The sequence below is a fragment of the Parasteatoda tepidariorum genome, chromosome 9 (genome assembly GCF_043381705.1).
Source record: "Parasteatoda tepidariorum isolate YZ-2023 chromosome 9, CAS_Ptep_4.0, whole genome shotgun sequence".
NCBI classification, from domain to species: Eukaryota; Metazoa; Arthropoda; class Arachnida; order Araneae; family Theridiidae; genus Parasteatoda; species Parasteatoda tepidariorum.
This window is the reverse complement of record NC_092212.1, coordinates 9482719-9503728: the sequence shown is the minus strand read 5'-3', so window position 1 is coordinate 9503728 and position 21010 is coordinate 9482719. Positions and strand designations below refer to the sequence as shown.

Sequence of the window (21010 nt, the reverse complement as noted above, 5' to 3'; positions counted from 1 at the left end):
TTTTCAAAACAATGTTGCAATTTATTAAATAATGTGTCAATATGAATGTTTGATTCATAGAAATAATGACTTTTTGAAAAACAATTTAATGAAATATAAATGAAAAAAAGAGAAAGTCTTACTCCAAATGATAAATTATGTCATTTCTTTTCTCCAGTAAATTTCACGACAAAATGTTTCGGTGATTTGGGATGTTTCTATACCGGTCCTCCTTGGTACCATCCTCTGTACAGACCAATAAGTGTACCACCGCAAGAACTGCAGACGAAGTTTCTGTTGTATACACGCTCCAATAAAGAGGAGCCCTATTATCTGGAACCAACACTTGAATCACTGCTAAAGTCTCCTTTCAAAGATAATTTACCAATAAAAGTACTGGCTCACGGATTGGGAGCTCACCCAGATAAATTTATAGTAAGGAAACTTTGAAATTTTATTATTTTTATTATCTTTACAGATTTTTTTCATAATAAAGTTAGCAGATTTTTAACTTTCTTTTAATTAGTCTATTTAATAAATACAATTAAAAATGGGGCACATTGCAAAACAAATGCAGTAGAAAGCCTCACGATTTTACAATGATATTAATGCATCTTGATGTTAATTACACCATATTCTTGTTCACTTTGAACTGCACTTTCTACCTTCGTTGCCTTGGTAACGATGCGACAGGCAGCAACGCTCTTTTCATTTACGTGGCATGACAAATCAATACATCTGGAGGTACTGGATCGGAGATGGATCGTGCTCTGGTTCAGGTGTAAATTACGATTCGAAGATGGATGGTGTGTGAAAGTACTCTCCCTGTAAAACGGGATGTGACGTACGCATGTTGTCTCCGGTTTATCCTCAAGGATGCTTCCCAGAATGTCCCCAATAGCCAATTGTGCAGCTAAAGATTATATAAATTAATACACCATCCTATCGTGTGCAGTTTTCCAATGAAAAACGGACCACCCCAACAACGTTTGATCTAATGATCGGATCTTCGCGTTCTAGGATTCATTCTTAATAGTAATGCTTATAAAGTACTGCAGTCGATGTTTTTAAATAAACGATAATATGAAATCAGACTCTGAATAAAAATACCTTCTAATTTCTGACTCCCAAAATATAGGGGGTCTACAATCTGGAAAATATGGTCAACATAGTTTGGCCGGAGAAGTAGTTCAAAGTTTGAACCCCTTAATCTTAGTTATATTTTTTGCATATTTCGCTATTTGTTCCAAACTTTCTTAGCGAATTGCTTTAAAAAAAATTCACGCAATTAATAAATTCGTTTATCCCAAGATAATTCCATGCAAGAAATTTCAATTCAGAAGTTCTCCTGATATGGCGGAAAACGCAAAAAAAAAAAAAAAAAAAAAAAAAAAAAAAAAAAAAAAAAAAAAAAAAANAAAAAATTAACATTAATGTGTCCAATGCACTCCTACCCAAGGATTGCACTCCTACCCAAACTATTTGGAAAATATTTCCCAGATAGCGAATATCCTCTGTTTTGTGGGTCAAGAATTCGAATCTATTGAAGAAAATACGAGAATTCAGAAAAAGTGCGTTTTCGAGCATGATTTTGTAGCTTAAAATATTATACGCACTTATAAATCTGCATATTTGAGGTGATCCCCTCGAGAATTCAGAGAAAGTGCGTTTTCGAGCATGATTTTGTAGCTTAAAATATTATACGCACTTATAAATTTGCATATTTGAGGTGATCCCCTCGAGAATTCAGAGAAAGTGCGTTTTCGAGCATGATTTTGTAGCTTAAAATATTATACGCACTTATAAATTTGCATATTTGAGGTGATCCCCTCGAGCCACTAAGATTGAACCTAAAAATCCGATTTTTAGATTAAAAGTTATTCTGGGCAATCAATATTATTTTTCGCGATGAATTCGTTGGATATAATGCAATAAAGGAGCCAGTATAGGCTGTATATGTATAGTCCTGAACACCTTGCAAAAAGAAGAACAATTTATTGGTAGTGAGTTTCACACATCGAGTGAAATACAATATCTTGCAGATAAGAGAAGGTAATTCATACGTCCTTTGTCATAAAATGTTATTAATAAATTGAAATGCTATAAAATTAAGTAATTACAGACAAAATGACATCAAAGTTTCGTTGTTTGCTGAAAGTCATCTAATCTGGTTCAGCCTGACGTTTCCAAAGTTTCTGCAAATCGATACCTACAAGCGACGTCATGCTTAGGTAACTCGTGGCTTTCGTTTATGCCACGATTCAGCAACCAATTAGGTTGTCAGAAATGGCACACGCGTGACATTGCTTACAGGTATAAAATTGATTCAGCGTGAAAAAAATCAAAATTAATAGCTTTTGAAGGACTAAGCCATGCACAACCTCATGATTAGATATTACCATGTAATTTTCGCAGTATTCTTCTCGAGTTTCAAGTACTCAATGATAGAATCTGAGTAAGATTGACGTTATTAATTGAAACTTAATAAAACCAATTAATTAAACTCAAGGTAATTTTACTCGAAACTTCGTTTTCTATGAAAATTTATTTTCTCCATATTTTTAGTAAACATGATTCTCAAATGAAATTTTTTAAAAGTAAAAAAAGAACTGCAACTGAAAAGACGCGTTAAACCGTAGAAAGTCGGGTGCTTACCCAAACAAAACCGCTAAGCAAATATACAAGGGCATGATCACCGAACATAGATCTGCATTGCGTAAACACACTATTCGTGTGTAAGAGTTCCGGTAAAAATGTTATGTAGTAACATTTCTATAAATCACTTTACACTTTATCATGGGAACCAAGCAAGTGGATCCATGCCCTCCCCCCACAACAACACAAGAAGGACAAATAGAACCGAGAGATGAATTACACTTATGCCCTTGGTGGGATTCGAACCCGAGATCTTCCTGGTACAAGATCAACACTTTGACCGACTAATTTTGACACTTTATTTTTGACAGTCCACTCTTCATTCTAGTTCACAATCTCCCACAATGCAATATGATTAAGTTTCCAGTAGGTGAAACATTTTCGTTCATATATTGGGCGTACAAATTAGTTCGGTCCATTTCTTGTGTGATCAAAAATGCATTTATTTCAGAACAAAATGAATGAACAGATTAATCAAAGTATTGTCCATCGCTGGTTACTACTTTTTTCCACCTATCAGGCAATATTCAAATTCCATCTCAAAAAAATGTGTCGTCTTTTGAGGCGATCTAAGTTAGGAGCCAATTTTCGATTTCTGCGAAAAAAGTGAACTGTTGACCTGACAAATCGTGCTGCATCCGCTGGAACAACCAGTAATCAGAAGCAGCAATGTCCAGCGAACACAGCGGGTGCGGTAAAATATCCAACTTGAGCGTTTCCAAATAATTTTTTAAGACTTTTGCGACATCAGGCTGGCCGTTATTAGGCAGAAGAATAACTTTGTCATGTCTTTGCTCGTATTCCGGCCGTTTTTCTCGTAATGCATAGCTCAAACGAATCAATTGTAGCCCATACCGATCGCCCGTAATGGAATCACCAGGTTGTAGCAGCTCATAGTATACAAAACTATTCACCATTCTTCACTCACCATTGGAGCATTGTCACCATATACTTCTACAAGAATTCGGTGCTCTTCAGCTGCACTTTTCTTCCAATTAAAGCAGAAAGATAAAACCTGCCGCAAATGGTGCTACGTTACCAACAACTCAACAAAGTAAAAAAAATAGGGTCTTTGTATGACACTCAAAGCGTTTTGTAGAAACTGAATATTATTGACAGATGTTTAACCTCTCTGAAACCACCGAATAAAGATGTCATTATGAAACATTCATAACAGCAGAGCAATCTCTTAAAGACGAACCGAACTAATTTGTATTCCAAATACTTTAGAGTTCGCGTTTCATTTCAAATATAGTGATTTTGTGACGAAATGATTCAAAAAATTAACTTAATACAGCTCAAGGATTGCTGGATCGTCAGAACTGAGAGTTATGTCTCTGAGAGTTCTAGAATATAGCTGAGAGTTCTCGAATGAACCAAAGGGTTAAAAGTATATTTTGTACAATATTTGCTAGGCAGAAAATTGTACAATTTTTATATTATTTTGCATAAATACAATAGTACCCTGCCTTATAATAAATCCAAATCTTACCAAGTACCCGGAGCAGGTAATGAAACAAATAAAATTTTTGCTGTGTATCCTGAACTGGATAGGGTAAAACTGGATAGGGCTTAATTTCCACCAAATATCAGGCAAAATTTTCGGTTCCTACTCATCGCTTAATTTTAAGTTTTAATTACTTAACATAAGGTATTGACGACGGTATATTTTATGGAGCATAAGTAAGAGGGAGATTGACGTCTAATTTCATGTTTGCGGATAGCTATTTATGACTCGAATACAATCAAAAGTACCGCTTTTTATGGAGAAGATGAGACGGGTTGCTAACTTACAATCCAGCCACTTTTAACGACTCGCTCTCTTTTTTGGAGGCTTTCCACTTGGCAGCAGTTGGATCAAATTATAATGCAAGTTTTTATTTCTGTAAAAATTTGTGACCTAAACTGTAAAAAGAAGTCACGAATCAAGTTATTTACGAAAATGCCAAGCAGAAGAGCGAGTTGCTAAAAGTCACCGGATTGGAAAATCGTAGCCCGTTGCACTTTGAGAATGTAACAGTTCTTTCTCCATTCCTACAGGGTACAATGCAAGAGCTCCTGAAGTATTCCTCTTACAATGTAATCTTAGTCGACTGGTCACGTGAAGCAAGCGGTACTCCACCTCAGGCAACTGCCAACACCAGATTGGTCGGAGCGTATACAGCTAAACTTCTTCTTTTCATAATGGTTTGATATAAGTTGAACATTCATAATGGTTTAGTATAAGATGAATATTATCCATATTTTTTTAATGTCTTTATTTCAACGTATTCAATTCACGAACACTTCTATCTGGAAAAGTTAGAGAAATAAACAAAATCATATATGGGTCATTCTCACGAAAACTGTCATTTTTCAGTTCATAAAATCCCAAAAAAGTGAAGTGAATAAAAAGCTCTGAAACTTTTTATATTAATAGAAATATGTAATGGCATTGTAAAGAAAGTATATGTCCTATAAATTATACTTAATATTTAGATTAATTAATTTTTAAAATAATTAATTTATAATTAATTAATTTATAATAATTAATAATAATTTAATTAATTTAATTAATAAATTAGTTAATTTAATAAATTAACTTATTAATTTTTCAATTTATTTTTCAAATTAATTAATAAGTAAATTAATTATTTTCACTATTTAAAAAGTGAGGGAATGACACTAATAGTGAGGGAATGATATTTTATTTTAATACATGTTTTTATCTAAGTTACATCTACCTAAAGTTTGAAAATGATAACATACTAAGTATATCTAATATTTATTATAATTTAGTCTTATATATTTAATAGTTTTTACAGGTTTGGGAAATAAAATTGGCTGGCACGATTGAACAAAAAAAAATTTAATAATATACTCATCTTGAATCATTCCCTCACTTCAGCGTCATTCCCTCACTTTATACACTAGTGAGGGAATGACGAATTCAATAAAATTTAAAAATAACAGTTAGGCCTAATTAATTTCTGAAGTCAATCACATACAATTATATTCATACAAGAAAGCAACATATAATTATCCACTTTCTCGATGAAGTTGTATTTTATTTTACTCTAAAAAATGACATGAGGGAATGACAAATGTAAAAAATTTTACCTGGTTTGATTCATTCAAATTTATTCCACAGCAAAGCTTCTTTAAGTTGAAGATGGAAACATACTGCAATTTTGTTCTATGATGCCAGTTGTTAACTTCTGAAGTTTTTATTAAAATATTTTTATTCTAAGAAGATTGCAGGTGATAAGAACATTGTTGTGAGGGAATGACGCGAAACACTGGGGACAAAGTTTAAAATAGTGCTGTGTTAATATTTTTATCAGAAATTAAATTTAAAATTGATTTTCTGAATTCTATATTTCAGTATTCTGAAATAAAAAACACGAATTTGTAAAAAAAAAAAATTTATTTCAGAAACAATTTTTTTCTTTTTTTAAATCAGCAGTGGGGACAAGTGAGGGAATGACATATTGGTATATTTTAATTACCTAAAATAAAAAAAAATAAAAAAAAAATGATAATTTTATTTTTATTCTTTTGTTAGCTTGCATTCTGAAGGACACTTTCCCTGAAAATTTTTTTTCGTAAGTTGTAAAACAAACATAAAATATACTGGGGACATGAAAATGACTGTTTTTCTGAGAATGACCCATATATTTAAATTTAATTAAATTATTTTTGATATTATTGAATTTTCTGAGTAGCAGTTGGTTGTAAACACTTTTCTCTATATATTATATTATTGATACGGGACGCTCATTTTTACAAAAAAGTGGATTTTGTCAAATCGCTCTCATTCTTTGGGAGATTTTTTTCTTTCCTGCATAAGAACAGTGCGCCAAACAGAATCGGGCCAATGCCGAAAAACTTTTTATCTAATAATCGTATCTTTACTCCAGAAAACTCAATCTTACAAGACCGAGCGATGACTTCACATATGCTAATTTGTTAGTGCAGACGATATTTTAAGTTACGAATTCAGGCACGAAAACGTACTTTCTCTGACTAAACATACCTTGTTTTCAATGAATTCGGATTTCTGAATTTTACTTTTTACATGTTCCGCTGTATCTCGAGAAATTTTTTAGCCAATGGAAAAACTTTTGCTCACAATTATAAAATTCGTTTATCCAAAGATAAATCCAAGCAAAAAGTTTTTACAATACAACTCAAAATTTTTTCAACTCTTTTTGAATAAAATGAAAAAAATGAATAAATATTTAACAAAATGAATAATAGTTTTATAATTACAATTTTATAATTATAATTATAATTTCAAGAATTAATAATTATTTTATTAATTATAAATAATTTTGTAATTATATAATAAATATTAAACAAAAAAATGAATTGTTTAATTGTATACAAAAATGTTTCAATTCGCTGAAAAAATTCTCGAGGAACAGCGAAATGCGCAAAAAGTAAAATTAACATTTTTGGATCTCACTCCTGACTAAGCTATGAAGATTATACCTCCCAGATTGGAGCTATTCCCTATATTTTGGACATAGAAATCCAAATCCCATGAAAAAAAAAGATATGTTTAATAAGAGAAGTACGTTTTTAGGTTTGTTTTATAACTTAAATTAGTGTCTGTACTAATTAGCATATTGGAAGTCAACCCTCGAATCATTAAGATTGTTCCCGAGAAAGTGAAGATCCGATCATTAGATCAAAAGTTAATAAAATAATATAAGTAACAAAAATAGGTAACATAATTTAACAAAAATAAGTAACGATTTTAAATAACATTTTGAGGAAATCAAAAATTTAGATTAATCTTAATTTTGACGAAAAAATATCTAAGAAAAAATGTTTGTTCTAAATTTAAAAAGCATTAAATTTTAATGTCTAAAACTCTAAAATGTAAGAAAATGTCATACAAAATTCATTGAAATAGCGAATGAAAATATCTAAACACTAAACCAGAAAAACAAAATTCAAAGTTTGCATAGATAAAAAAGAGTTTAAAATTATGTTAATTTCAAAACTATCTTTTTCTAGCAGATTTTTGTAGTAATTTGCAGTGACTTTTACAAAAAGGTTATCGAGTGTTCAAAAGAGAAACCCTCTTCCTATCAGGAAATTGCAATACCTAACTTACATTAGTTTGGAGAAAAAAATCTAGTTAGTTTAGTTGGGTACTGGGAAATTTTGAAATGGGAAATCTAGTTATTTGAGTTTGGAAAAAAAGTTAACTAGAATTTGTAAAATTTTTAAAAAAAAATATGCCAAAAACATCGAAAAAAATTTTTTTTCGAGGAAAAGTTTTAAAAATTTTCAAAAGAAAGTAACGCTTAATTTTGACATTTACGTTACAAACACCTGTACTTGTTTCTCAAAAAAGTTAAGGAAAAACAAGTAAAAGTACTAAATTTAAAAAGTAACAAAGTACAAGTAAAAGTACGTTCCTTTTACTTTTAATTCCGTTACAAATAGCGTGAGTAAATATATTGCCATATATGGCTGTAATATGGTTGCCATGTATGGCAGAATAATTAATTTATCTTATTAATAAGACGTTTTTCAACGATACAAAAGAAGTTGTGTAAATCATTGTTTCTTGTTTCTATACTTATGAAGTCGATATTTTTAAATATTGGAATGGATGGCGTATTTTTCATACTGTATCAAAAGTAAAAACCCGCAGTTGAGGTGTCAAAATTAATATGAATCTTTATTTTTATTCCATGAATACACATTTCATCAGAATAAAAATAGCGGAACTCTAATGATGTTAGATATTCATTTTCTAAAGATAGTTAATTTTTGAAAGCAAGAACCAAATTTATTCACGATCGCTTATTTATTTTTATACGCCAAGAATTGTTTTTATCTAACTAAAAAAACACTAAAGTCAGTGAATATTTTCGAAAATTTTTTCTGAGTCCTAATAAAGAAACAACTTTATTAAAACAATAGATCATACATTTTTCATATTTTAACTTTGTTCCATCATATCATATTTGTTCATATCTTAATTTTTTCACAGATGCACAAGACTTTAACCTAACAGTCTGTATAAGAACATTTATAAAAATATAATTCACTGAATGGCATTATTTTAAATTAGCCCTAGATAAACAATTTTAGCGTAAAGAAATCAAGCGGTATAATAAACTAAGTCTGATTCGAAAAAGAAAGAAAAATCACTGAATTGGCCGTGGAGCCAGTGTTTGCCTAAAGAATACAAGATTCTCTAATAAATTGATTTTTCTAAAACTCACTAAAATGTTAAATAACACATTCTTAAACATAGCACATTATTAACAACCACTGACGAGTTAACTCGTCTTCTCATGCCTAAATGTTGTTGACCTATAACGACTAAACTCGTCTTTGCACTTGCATTATCCACTTCAACTTATGAAATCTAGGACGATATAGAATGTTGTAAAACTTCGCGCATCTTATAGAATGTTTCACTTTACTTCCATATTCAGTTACAAAAATAGCCGGTGGCATGATATAGTTTATGTGAAAAAAATGCCAGTCAACAAAGTGTTAAGTTCATCCTTTCTTTTCGTATAGGAGCATACTGGATTGAAACCAGAAGACATCCATCTGATTGGTCACAGCCTTGGTGGTCACCTGATTAGTTACGTTGGAGAGAGAATTAACAATTTGGGCAGAATCACAGGTAAGGAATTTAAAACTGCTTTAGAAAAGATATTTTGATTCTGTTTAAGAAAGTACTCCAGAAAGACAAAAAAAATAATTAAGAATTGAAACACCTCATAACTGTAAGTGCCCGTGCTAACGTCACCTTGCCAAATGCGATAAAATAGTAAATTTTTGGAATAAAATTGTCTTGGGGTGAAAGTACTGGCGAATGATTTTTTCCATTTGAAAGAAATTAAAATTACGTCAAAATGAATTTTTCTAAACAAATCAGTAATTTTTTATTCTGTCACAGTGCAGATGCGCCGTATAACCAATCAGAATTCTGTCCAAATAATATAAGCCTAACACAAACTACCCTGAAATAGTTTTCTATCGGCAAAAAATTTATTATAAAAATTTGTTAAGATTAGCGTTGAGCGAAGACCTTTGAAAATTGTCGAATACTTTTGCTATTTGGCTAGTTTACTAGCAAGTAATTTGAAATCCTTAGCGTGGGTCCTATTTAGAGAACAGTGACATCACCCTAACAGTGGCATGAAAGCCATGAATTCTGACAAGGAAAAAATTTTACTGGTTTGGACGTGATCTCTTAGGGCAGTGTTTCCCAAAGTGTGGTACGCGTACCCCCAGGGGTACGGGAACAGTTTAGAAGGGGTACTCGTTCTTATGCGAAATATCTTGCAACAAACGAAAATTTCAGAAATTTTTATTTAAAAACAAAGCTAGCCATGAAAATTTACGATGACGTAATTTTCTATTGGTTATTTTTTTGCAGAATCAACAGTTAATAATTTTTGGTGTCAACAGCCAGTTGAGATTTTTCACTTTTGTGCAATTTTTTAGAGTAAAAAATGCATTCATTTTTCTATTAGTGGTATATCGCGCTACGAAAAATTTAGAAAGGGTACACAAAAGTCATAAGTTTGGGAAACACTGTCTTAGGGGAAAGAGCAGGGGCTTCCAACTTACATCAGGCCAAGCGCCACAATTAAAAACACAAATCAAATGGCGGGCTGCAACTTTATCAAAATTTTATGTAGGACTCTTATGTTTGAAGGAACATTAAATATTACTGTCTGATTTTTACCAAGTTGTACAAAACAAAAGTATTGAATTACAAATTAAAATAAGAAGTAGATTTTTAAAAATATTTAATTGCATATTAAGAAATTCGGGCTACAATAACTTTAATGTGCACCCATGTATTAAACAATTAATGTGCAGATATCTAATTGTTAAGATATAAAACTTTAAAAAGGTTGGTATAAAACTTACATAGTAGCGCACAAAATGTTCAATGACAAAATTGAGGTTTGTCTGCTGCAACCACCAGAGAATAGATATTTACATTTTAAATTTAAAATTTACAAATGTGTGTGTAAATATTTTCGCCCAAAATCAGTGGTTTCAAAAAGTTAAATCGGAGAATTTCTTCGAGAAAATTTCTCATACACGCATGCTAAATTATATTCACAAAATACAAAAAAATGAAATAAAAAAAAGCAACATACACGATTAATTTTGTATTTGAATAAATATTTTCTTGGATGCAAAACCTGAGAAATAATTTTTTTTGCACCGTTGGTATGATAAATCTCACAGAAACGAAGAAATTAGGTTTTTATTAACGAGAAAAGTATTTTAAACCTACATACTAATACGAGACAACTAATACGAGACTACTACAACTAATACGAGACAACTGATACTATTACTAATACTAACTCGTATATTTCAGTTTGCGGGCCACAAAAAAAGGCTTTGCGGGCCGCCAGTTGGAAACCACTGGGATAGAGCATTCGCTTTCCAATGAGGTGACTGGGTTCGAATCTAAGTGATGGCGGGGTGATACAAAGTCAGCATTCGGCTTCAACCGATCACAGTACTAACGTAAAATATAAAATATCCGCAGTGGTAGACCTATTATGGGTTAGAGTCGTTCCAGATACGGTTTTTCTCTCCATGTTCACTAAATGCAGTCTTGTTTAATTAAAATAGACCTCCACGAAGAAAAATTTCTCCCAATACTTGATTTAGTATTTCCCTTGTGTTCTGGATTGAGTTCAATCCAGAACACACGAATCCAATTAAAAGGCAACGGAGCTTAACATTAGTAATTGTAAACTCATAAAATTGGGACGTCTGTTCAACGACGGTTATAAAATAAAAAGAAAAAAAAAACATTACTGGTTAGAGTGATTGAAGAGAGAATAAATTCAAAGTTCAGCAACAACGAAAATCCGATTTTTTTTGTCTATTTCCATTGTTTTCTGTGGACAAGACATGGACACCCCACATTAAACTAATTCTCACCACTGTTTCAATGAAAGCAATGTCCTGGTTTGATCATCAAGGCGTCAACGTTTAGGAAAATATATTTGGAAAAAAGTTGCTCTAATAGTTGCTTGCGTCGAAAAATTAGTTTTCATGAGATTTCAAACAGAACAGTTGTTGATATGAAATCTTTGTAATCCTTGTCGAACTGTGCCGACCCGATTTTTGTGTTTGCGTCTACTAATCCTCAATTCTGTAGCCTTATAATTTTGAACTGAATCAAGAAGACAAAGGAACTCCTGGATCAAGTATTAAAAGAAACTTGAGTTCATGAAGGACTTTTCGGTGGAACTAAACCGCATTTGCATCACATGAAAAAGGAAACTACGAAAACCTCCCACGGTGAGTCTGACTGCAAAGGGACTCTAACCCATTATCTGTCTTTCACTGAATATATTTTATGTAAGCACTGTGGTCGGTGGGAGCCGACCAGCCATCGCTGGGATTCGAACACGGTTCACCTCATTGGAAGGCGAATACCCTATCACCTAAGCCACCACCACTCCGTATGAAATCTTCTGACATCGTAAGGAATTGGTGCTGCCATCTAGTGTGGCAGAAACTAGACGTCCAAATTAACATGACCAACGGTATCTCACCCATTGTGGTGGTCCTGAAAGAGTGCATACCACCTCTGGAGAACGCACTAGGTCTGCTTATCGGCAAGACCGATTGTGCAGCTCATTGGAAATAAAAAAAAATCGTAAGGAATTTCTTCAAAAAATGCACAATTTTTAATCGGCCTTCATAGATAGTTCGTAGATAGACCTGGAAAGAACTACTTATCACGTGGCGACTCAGTTTGATAAAAGTGGCGATTTAAATTAAATGAACAGCCAGTCACTTCTTTTTCGATATTTTTCTTTTCAGTTGCTCATCGTACTTTCTAGTTTGGAGAAGTCAATTCAGTATGTTTAACTAAATTTTGTCACATATTCATTGCGTTTTTATGTTTGAATTTACATTTTATAACTGATTATTTCCAATGGAAATTTTTAAGAAAATATAATTTAATCCAAGTAAAGGAAAACCAAAATTGACTATTACGTAAAAAGACCCCATAGGAATCGGTATTGACCTATGGAAAAAGTGACTTAAGTCATTGGGCTTGAGGAAAAAGTGACAACTAAGTTATTAGAGTCTACCGGCCTCCGGTTTCTAACAGAAAATTTAAATTTTTTAGGTCTATTCGTAAGTTTTAAGAAAACTATAAAAATTCCTGCCCTTCTATTGAATTTGTTGTATTTCTATAATTTAATAAATTTTGATAAGATCTGTGCGCTTTATAAATTGATAATTTCATGCATTTTTAAAAACAAAAATTAATAAATTCTTATATTTTAAAATTTGTCAATTTTTTATTTTTCAATTCAGTTTGATGCGTTCACGACCTTTATTAAAACAATTGCTCTTACACTTTCATAAAAATTGGTAACTTCGAACACTTACATAAAATTTTATGACTTGTTTTAATACCTTTTTGTAGGCTTGGATATAGCAGGTCCATACTATGATAATGCACCCAAAGAAGTTCGTTTAGATAGGAGTGATGCTATCTTTGTTGATATTATACAGACGAACCGTGGAAGAAGTTTTTTTGAGGGTAAAGTACCATAAATTCAGATTTCACTTCCTACGTCACATGTAATCCAGAAGTACAAATTAAACCGCTGATGTTTTTCCCCAAATGAGATTTCATTTACCCTGAAAGATTAGATTTTCCCTCCTTGCTTGAGACGAGTTGAGTTGTATTGAAGAAAAGTGAACACGACGTCGAAGAGGAAAATTCGGTTAGGTAGCTCAGGGCTGCCTGTGTTTACATGGGGAAAATATATATTTTTTAAGCAACACCTATCCCAGATAGCGAAATAAGGTTTATTTTCCCTCAGCAAAAACCTTTTAATGTAAACCTAAAATGGGTTTATATGCGGTTTACGTGTAAACCTTCGAATCTTAAAACGAGATCTGTGACAATCTACGCACATTACCCTCATCCAAAACCTTGGAAAACAACCTTCTACCTAACAACCTTAAAACGAGGTTGTCATAGGGTTTTCAAGCGTGAAAAAAAAATCCTTCAATAAAGCTAGTCTTAAGGTGACAACCGTTTTCTATTGAATTCAGGTCTGGAGATCTGAAGGACCCATTAGTCGTGCATCTCAATTGAGAATAATTTAGACAACCGTGCTGGTTAATTCCTCTTCCACGGTTGTTACATGAGCTGGGAAAACGTATTTAAAAAAAACTTAAGTATATAAATAAATGTAATAAAAAATATAGATAATGTAATATATAAATAATGTAAATAAAAAATATATGCAGGTATATGTCGCTTATCCACTTTACAGAGCGTTATATTTACATAGGCATTCATCTTTCGCTAATTTCAGGGATTTGAACTAAACAGTAAAAACCATCCTGCTCTGACCAGAGTTTCCTTGCCTCAGCGATAAATGCGAGTTTGCAACTATTATCTCGAAAGAGCTAGAGGTTACATCTCAAAGTCAAAAGAATAAAGTAACTCGACGTGTATACTAAACCTTAAAATTCCTAATGAATGCTTTAATCATACAAGAATCGATTAAAGGGGATGACGTGATCGAATGATTTTACACAATGTCTAATTTGTATTGATAGTTTTTTTTACGATCACCTTTTTTATGGTGATTTTTTACAAAGTTTTATTATATAGTTGTTTGATATCCATGTACTTAAAACAGTCACTACTGATCCTGGTACCCAATTTCAAAGTGATTTACTCCATTGTTTAGCAAAAATAAACTGTTCTAAAAATGTTGATTGTTTTTCCTATATATCACGTGGTGCTTTCCGTTCCCTACGGTAGATCACTCCCAACAAACAGCGGCCTTGAAATTTTTACTGATGGATCAAGGATGGAGGTTACCGACTCCGCTACTGATACCACAGAATATAGAACTGGCTTCGGCATTGTTACTAAAATGCACGGTACTTTAATCGAGGCAACCTCCACCAGGATCTCAAACAATAGTAGTGTTTACATGGCAGAATTGGTGGCAATTAATAATGCTTTTCTCTGGCTCTCTAAAAAAGAATATCCGGACGTCACTATCTATACTGATTCGCTTTCCTCGTTGCAAGCCTTACAAAACCCAGTATCAAGCTCAAAAATTGTTGAAAACACTAAACAATTATGGCGATCTAATATACTCTGCAATTGGGTTAAAGCTCATATAGGTACTCAAGGCAACGAGGAGGCGGATCGAGCAGCTAAGAAAGCCACCGATCTCTGCCAAGTTGCCCTTGAGGTCCCAAGCTCCAACGCCCAAATTAATACTCAGGTTAAATTATATAGCATGAAGCGCTGGGGGCTGGAATGGCGGAGTTCCGAGAAAGGGAGACAGACATTCAAATTTTTCAAAGACCCAAAATTAAATAGACTACAAGCAAACTTCTATCTCAATCAATTTTTAACAGGCCACGGAGTGTTTGGAGAACACCAATATAAATTATTCCACAAAACTCCAGAATGCAATTACTGTGGTGAATATCAATCTATTCATCACTTGTTAATGAATTGTTCTCAATTCCAGACAATCCGGGGCAATAACTTTAATAATATTGGCCAACATCAATGCTATGCTAACCTGACTTGTAGAAATATCATAAAAAAGATTATTAAACAAACTTTAGAGGATGTATTTGGGGGACGGTCTTTAATGTCTCGGAACTTGTTCCTTCCAGCTTGGGTGTCTCATTTTTTTTACTATCTCTTTTATAAACTCTTCTTCTTTTACTTGCTCCAATTTTATTGTTATTTACTTTTGTACTATTTAATTGGTTTTAAGAGTAATGTTTTTAAATGTTTTACAATATTGTTCTCTTGTAAATTTTGCACGTTTATCTTTCAAATTATTCTTTTAATTGACACTTTTAATATATTGCTGTTTTAATGCTTTTCACCTTACATGATTTTAGCTGTTCTACGCCAGCCATGTTCATGGGCTGTTGCCATGTCTGATGTGTATTTTATGTAATTTATATTTGTACTGTTCTCTGAATTTTTTTTGATTTTAATAAACATTTACCCGTATGCCCTAAATAAGGGCGGGTCGGGGTAAATTCTTCCATATCACGTGGTGCTAAACTATTCTATTATGTATTAATTTCGTTTTTGAAGGTGCTAGCTTAGATGAAATGGTTGGACATGCCGTCTTCTCCCCCAACGGTGGTAATCGTCAACCAGGCTGCCATTACACACCGACCACACGTCGTAAGTTTTCAATTTAATACTTATTGGTTAATCAATTTCATTCTGTTTGGAATTTGTATGATAAGTAGTGAATGAGCCATGTTGGCACATGAGTCAGAGGGTTCGCCTTCCAATGAGGTGACGCGGGTTCAAATCCCAGCAATTTGCTGATCGATACGAATTCCGCCCCAGGCTTGCACCGACCACAGTGATTACGTAAAAATATTCTCAGTGGTAAACGGATCATGGACTAGAGTCCGCTTGCAGTCAGGCTCATCGTAAGAGGTTTTCACCTGGTGTTATTTCAATCATAAAGTCCTCCACGAAGACAAATTTCTCCCAGTATTTGATACAGGGCTGTCCTTGTCTTCTGGAATAGTCTCAAAATTACAAGGCTACGGAGTTGAATATTGATATTGGTGAACTCAGAATTGAATCAACTGTTCGACGACGGTTATTGTTCATTTGCATCCTGACCCGCCCTATTTAAGGGCTTACGAGAGTAGATACATAAAACATCAGAAATTATATCAACAACAGTATAAAAAGAATAAAACACAAGCGACCAACATTTAAAAACATGACTCTAAATCCAGCCAACACATGGAAAATCACAAAGATCATAATTAAAAGAGTAAAAACAATATATACCTACATAAAAGTGAATAAAACATCCATATCGTGCGTGGTAAGATTATTGACGATGGTTATAATTATAGGATGATACATACATGTATTTTGCTTCTTGTTTGCGAACATTTTCCTATATTAACCATTTTAATAATTTCTAGTGAATGTACTCCTCAATTCATAACTTCAAACTTTAGGAAAGTATATTTTCCCTTCAATGCATATAAATTATCTTATGTCTTTAAAGAACCTTTTTATCCACAAACAAACTGAAAAATTATTGAAAGTGTTTATTCCAAAACAATGATGAGTCAATTTTTTTTAAAAAATTTATTTGTAACATGAAAAATGAAGGAAGTGGGGATTCAATTTCTTCATTTGAAAATTATATTTCAGCGAAGGAATTCAATACACTATTTAAAGTGAAAAGTTATATAAAACACATTTGTGTTATTATGTTATATTAAAACATGTTATATTGAAGTTTATTGGTTATCTTATTTGACAGTTAGAAAGAAAAACTACCTTTTAAGCAATTTTTTTTCCAATATCAATATCAATTATTTCCAAGTCACAAGTCAAAAAGACTTAAATGCAAGAAATAAATGTCATCATTTAACTTAGTCACAAATTTGTAACTACTTTCTTATTTTAATTTATTTTACAGTACCGAACCCGTTATCCGGAAATCAGAAAATCAAAAAACCGGAACGAAATTCGATTAGTTTTCCCGCCATTTTCAAAAAAAAATTATTTTTTTTCCTCTAAAGATTTTAGGATTTTTTTGAAAGATGTTTACCTTACCATCATTTTGGAAATAATCATTAGTGTATTACTTCATCGTTTTTTCTTCTTTTCAAGATTATTTTTAATTTTTTTAGTTGGGTTTAACTATAAAAAAACGGCATTTTGTAGCGATTCAGAAAACCGGAAAAATCAGTTATCCGAAATATCGATGGTCCCGATCGTTCCGGATAATCGGTTTCCTACTGTATTTCTTTTTGTTACTTTTATGGCCAATCACAGCCATACAAAAGTATCTTAAATCGGTAGAAAACATAGTTTCTTCCTTAGCTGGTAATGAATGTGGATTAAAAGCTTCTAAGAAAATTTTTAAAAAAAATGTCTGTACGAATATCTAAATTATACTCTGTTGCAAGGTTAAAAAAAACCATTATCCTTATGAGGAGAACCTGTTTGAACTCCAAATATATGCCAAGATCCCAGCTCAAACATATATAAACATTGTCAACTCTAAATTAAAGAATAATAAATGTTGTTTCTTGCAGTCAATTTTCTTCTACAGTGTAAAAAAAGTAAAAATTCTTTATTTTGCATTTCATTTGTTAAGGGTATGTCAGCGTAAGACACACTATTTTTAGTGAACCAATCAAATCCAGTGCTTTTGTAACGTCATATAGTTGTTTCCTTTCCAAGTACGAATGTTCTCCTCATTTATGGAAATATATCGCCGAGTCTAGTATGACTACGAAAAAATAACCCTTTTTTAATAAATCTACGACATATATTGTAAAATATAACGCGTAAAATATAAATATATATATATAAGTTAAAAATGTCGATAAAACAAAGGAAAATAATAAAAAAAATTAAAAATCCGGAAAATTAAAGATATAGTCTTTTCATCAGCCCACACGATTATATACGCAAAAAGAGTGCTTTCTGATATTGTATCAATATAGCCAAAGCAAAATATATCAATACAATAGTGTAAGGAGCAATCAAAAAAATTTTTTTTACAAAAATTAGAACAAATAAAATAGAACACAATAAGTAAAAATAACGCGTAAAAACAGGAAATAATTTAATTTTGCTTTGGCTATATTGATACAATATTAGAAAGCACTCTTTTTTGCGGATATAATCGTGTGGGCTGATGAAAAGATTATATCTTTAATTTTCCGGTTTTTTAAAAAAATTTAATCATTTTTTTCTCCCAGTTGTTTGTTATTTCTTCTAATATTTTCTTCCCCCCCCCCCTTTTTTCCCACATGTCTGTTATTTTCCTTTGTTATATCTTTATTTTGAACTTATCTTATGAGTTCTGTTTACTTGCAACTTATGCACAATAAATGAAACTTATTGTTTTTCTTAATTTTCTTCGTGTTTTTTTGTATTAATTTTGCTATATATATATATAGCAAAATAAATAAATACAAAAAAAAATTAAGAAAAACAATCAAACGCACTTCAGTAAGAACGTACTTTAAAACAGAACTCCTTTGGTTACGCACAATTTGCGCTTTTGTTTTCATATTTTGCAATCTGGCAATCTTGTTACGAAAATATTTTAAATCATTCTTGAAAAATTTCCTGTTCATGTAAGTACATTTGAATTCGCTACTCGCTTTATAGATTATGTTTTATGCTCTTTTTTATTTTATTTTATTTTCTCTTTTTACGTGTTATTTTTATTTATTGTGTTCTATTTTATTTATTTGTTGTAATTTTTGCAAAAAGTTTTTGAGTGCTCCTCACACTACTGTATTGATATATTTTGCTTTGGCTATATTGATACAATATTAGAAAGCACTCCTTTTTGCGGATATAATCGTGTGGGCTGATGAAAAGAATATATTTTTTATTTTCCGGATTTTTAAAAAACAATTTCATTTCTTCGGATTTTCATTATTATTATTATTTTCCAGTTTTTTGTCATTTTTATTTTTCTGTTCATTTTTATTTTTTCATGTGTCTGTAATTTTCCTTTGTTTTATCTTCATTTTGAACTTATATATATACATAATATCAGGGCTACATCCCTGATATTATGGGTAGTATTTAGCTCAAATAATTCAGTCATGAACCAAAATACTTCTTCAATAGTTTTATTTAAACATAGGCTGTTGGTGGTAATAGTTCGCACCCATTTCTCCACACTGGAGGGGGGTGGACAGCACTCTCGGACAATTCCGACATAGTTTTCAGGATCACATCATGTTGAAAGAAACACGCAAAAACTATCGCTCCTGCATTATTTACTAACAGCAAAGGAGGAAAAAAGGCTCAGTCGCTGCATACCTTGTAACCCTACGCATCATAGAAAATCATTTAATGCTTCCTAATATGGAAGTGAAAGAGGGAGAAGATTTTAAAAATAACTCCTCCTTTGAAATATAAATCTAATTATAATTCATTGGTATGTTTTTAGCCTTGAAGTCCCACAATAGAATATCTCTACACCTATTCTTTACCACAGACATTTTATGAAAAGAGTTTTAATGCTTTTATTAATACAAAAGTAATTTCTATAATTTTTGTATTATATATATATCGTAAAAGATTAAATTTGGCTGACGTTTTTAACTTTTAAAAGTTTTTATACTGTTTTCGGAAGCACAGTTGTATAATTTGATAACTAAATAAAACGGAACTATATGCAGTGGTGGATGATTATACCGCAATGATCTTTCCTTAACTTGCCACGGAGTATGATTCACCTTATTCCCGACTGTGTTGCACGTCTTCAACGGTAGGGGGCAGCTTTTTCAACTTTCTGTTGCAGTCTAAGGTAGAAGAATTTCCTCTGATATAAACTAAATTGCGTAAATCCACAACTCAACGATCTGGTAATTGCATATCAATATAGGATAATATCCCAAAGTACTTTTTTTTTCATACCGTCATCTGATATTTTAAAATACGAAGAAAATATTTTTTTGCGAAAATACGACATCAAAATTAAATTTAGAACAACTGAATATTCCAAGTACTTACGTCAATGCTGTGACGTCAGAAGAGGATCTCACGACTTTCGGAAGTTTTTTTTTTCAATATTTTTTATTTGTTTGATATATGGCGAATACAAAAGTTAATCAGAATTTTTTTTTTATTATTCATTTATAGCTCGTGGCTGTTTTGCTCAAACGGTTGGAAAACTATGCAGCCACAGAAAATCTATAGAATATTTTCAGTCTTCCATCAATACTTGTCGCTACACTTCATATGCATGCATCGCCTACCAAGCATTTAGGGAAGATGCCTGTAATCATACTCCATTCACGAACAGGATGGGATTCCACGCTGTCAAACCACCTTATCAGCTCAATTATTTCTTGGACACCACCGGTAAGGCTCCCTACTGTGAAGCCAAATAATTTCTGTAATCCTCTGATTGTTATGTAGCTATGAATCCTCATTAAATTATGAAGTAGATTGCATTTATTTCAGTAGCATTCTTCCTTAATTTATACGGCCAGCTGTCACACCACTAAATCTAAACANTAATCCTCTGATTGTTATGTAGTTATGAATCCTCATTAAATTATGAAGTAGATTGCATTTATTTCAGTAGCATTCTTCCTTAATTTATACGGCCAGCTGTCACACCACTAAATCTAAACAATATTTTGAAAATCTCTGATTATTTTGTCTTTTTGTTCGAAATTCAGAAATCTCAAAGCTGAATCATGAACTTTTGAAAATTAGATAAACAAAAACCAAAAAAAAAAAAAAAAAAAAAAAAAAAAAAAAAAAAAAAAAAAAAAAAAAAAAAAAAAAAAAAAAANCGCCAACAAAATCAATTATTTTTATTTT

The 21010-nt window shown here is 31.9% G+C and overlaps 1 protein-coding gene across 1 annotated transcript; it reads left to right on the top strand.

The window, feature by feature from the left end:
* The first annotated feature begins 99 nt into the window (after window positions 1-99).
* On the top strand, window positions 100-20638 carry LOC107440138 (pancreatic lipase-related protein 2-like). The gene is made up of 6 exons (XM_043051337.2): window positions 100-414; window positions 4675-4821; window positions 9166-9274; window positions 13079-13195; window positions 15752-15844; window positions 20321-20638. Exons 1-6 carry the CDS (start codon window positions 100-102, stop codon window positions 20569-20571), a joined length of 1032 nt encoding a protein of 343 aa, XP_042907271.1. The 3' UTR covers window positions 20572-20638.
* Window positions 20639-21010: the final 372 nt, after the last annotated feature.

Excerpts from the sequence above, each read along its gene's own strand:
- LOC107440138 (XM_043051337.2), top strand. The coding sequence starts at position 100 with ATGAAAAAAAGAGAAAGTCTTACTCCAAATGATAAATTATGTCATTTC. Across the intron at positions 9,275-13,078 it reads CAATTTGGGCAGAATCACAG|GCTTGGATATAGCAGGTCCA; the intron begins GTAAGGAATTTA and ends ACCTTTTTGTAG. Across the intron at positions 13,196-15,751 it reads TGGAAGAAGTTTTTTTGAGG|GTGCTAGCTTAGATGAAATG; the intron begins GTAAAGTACCAT and ends TCGTTTTTGAAG.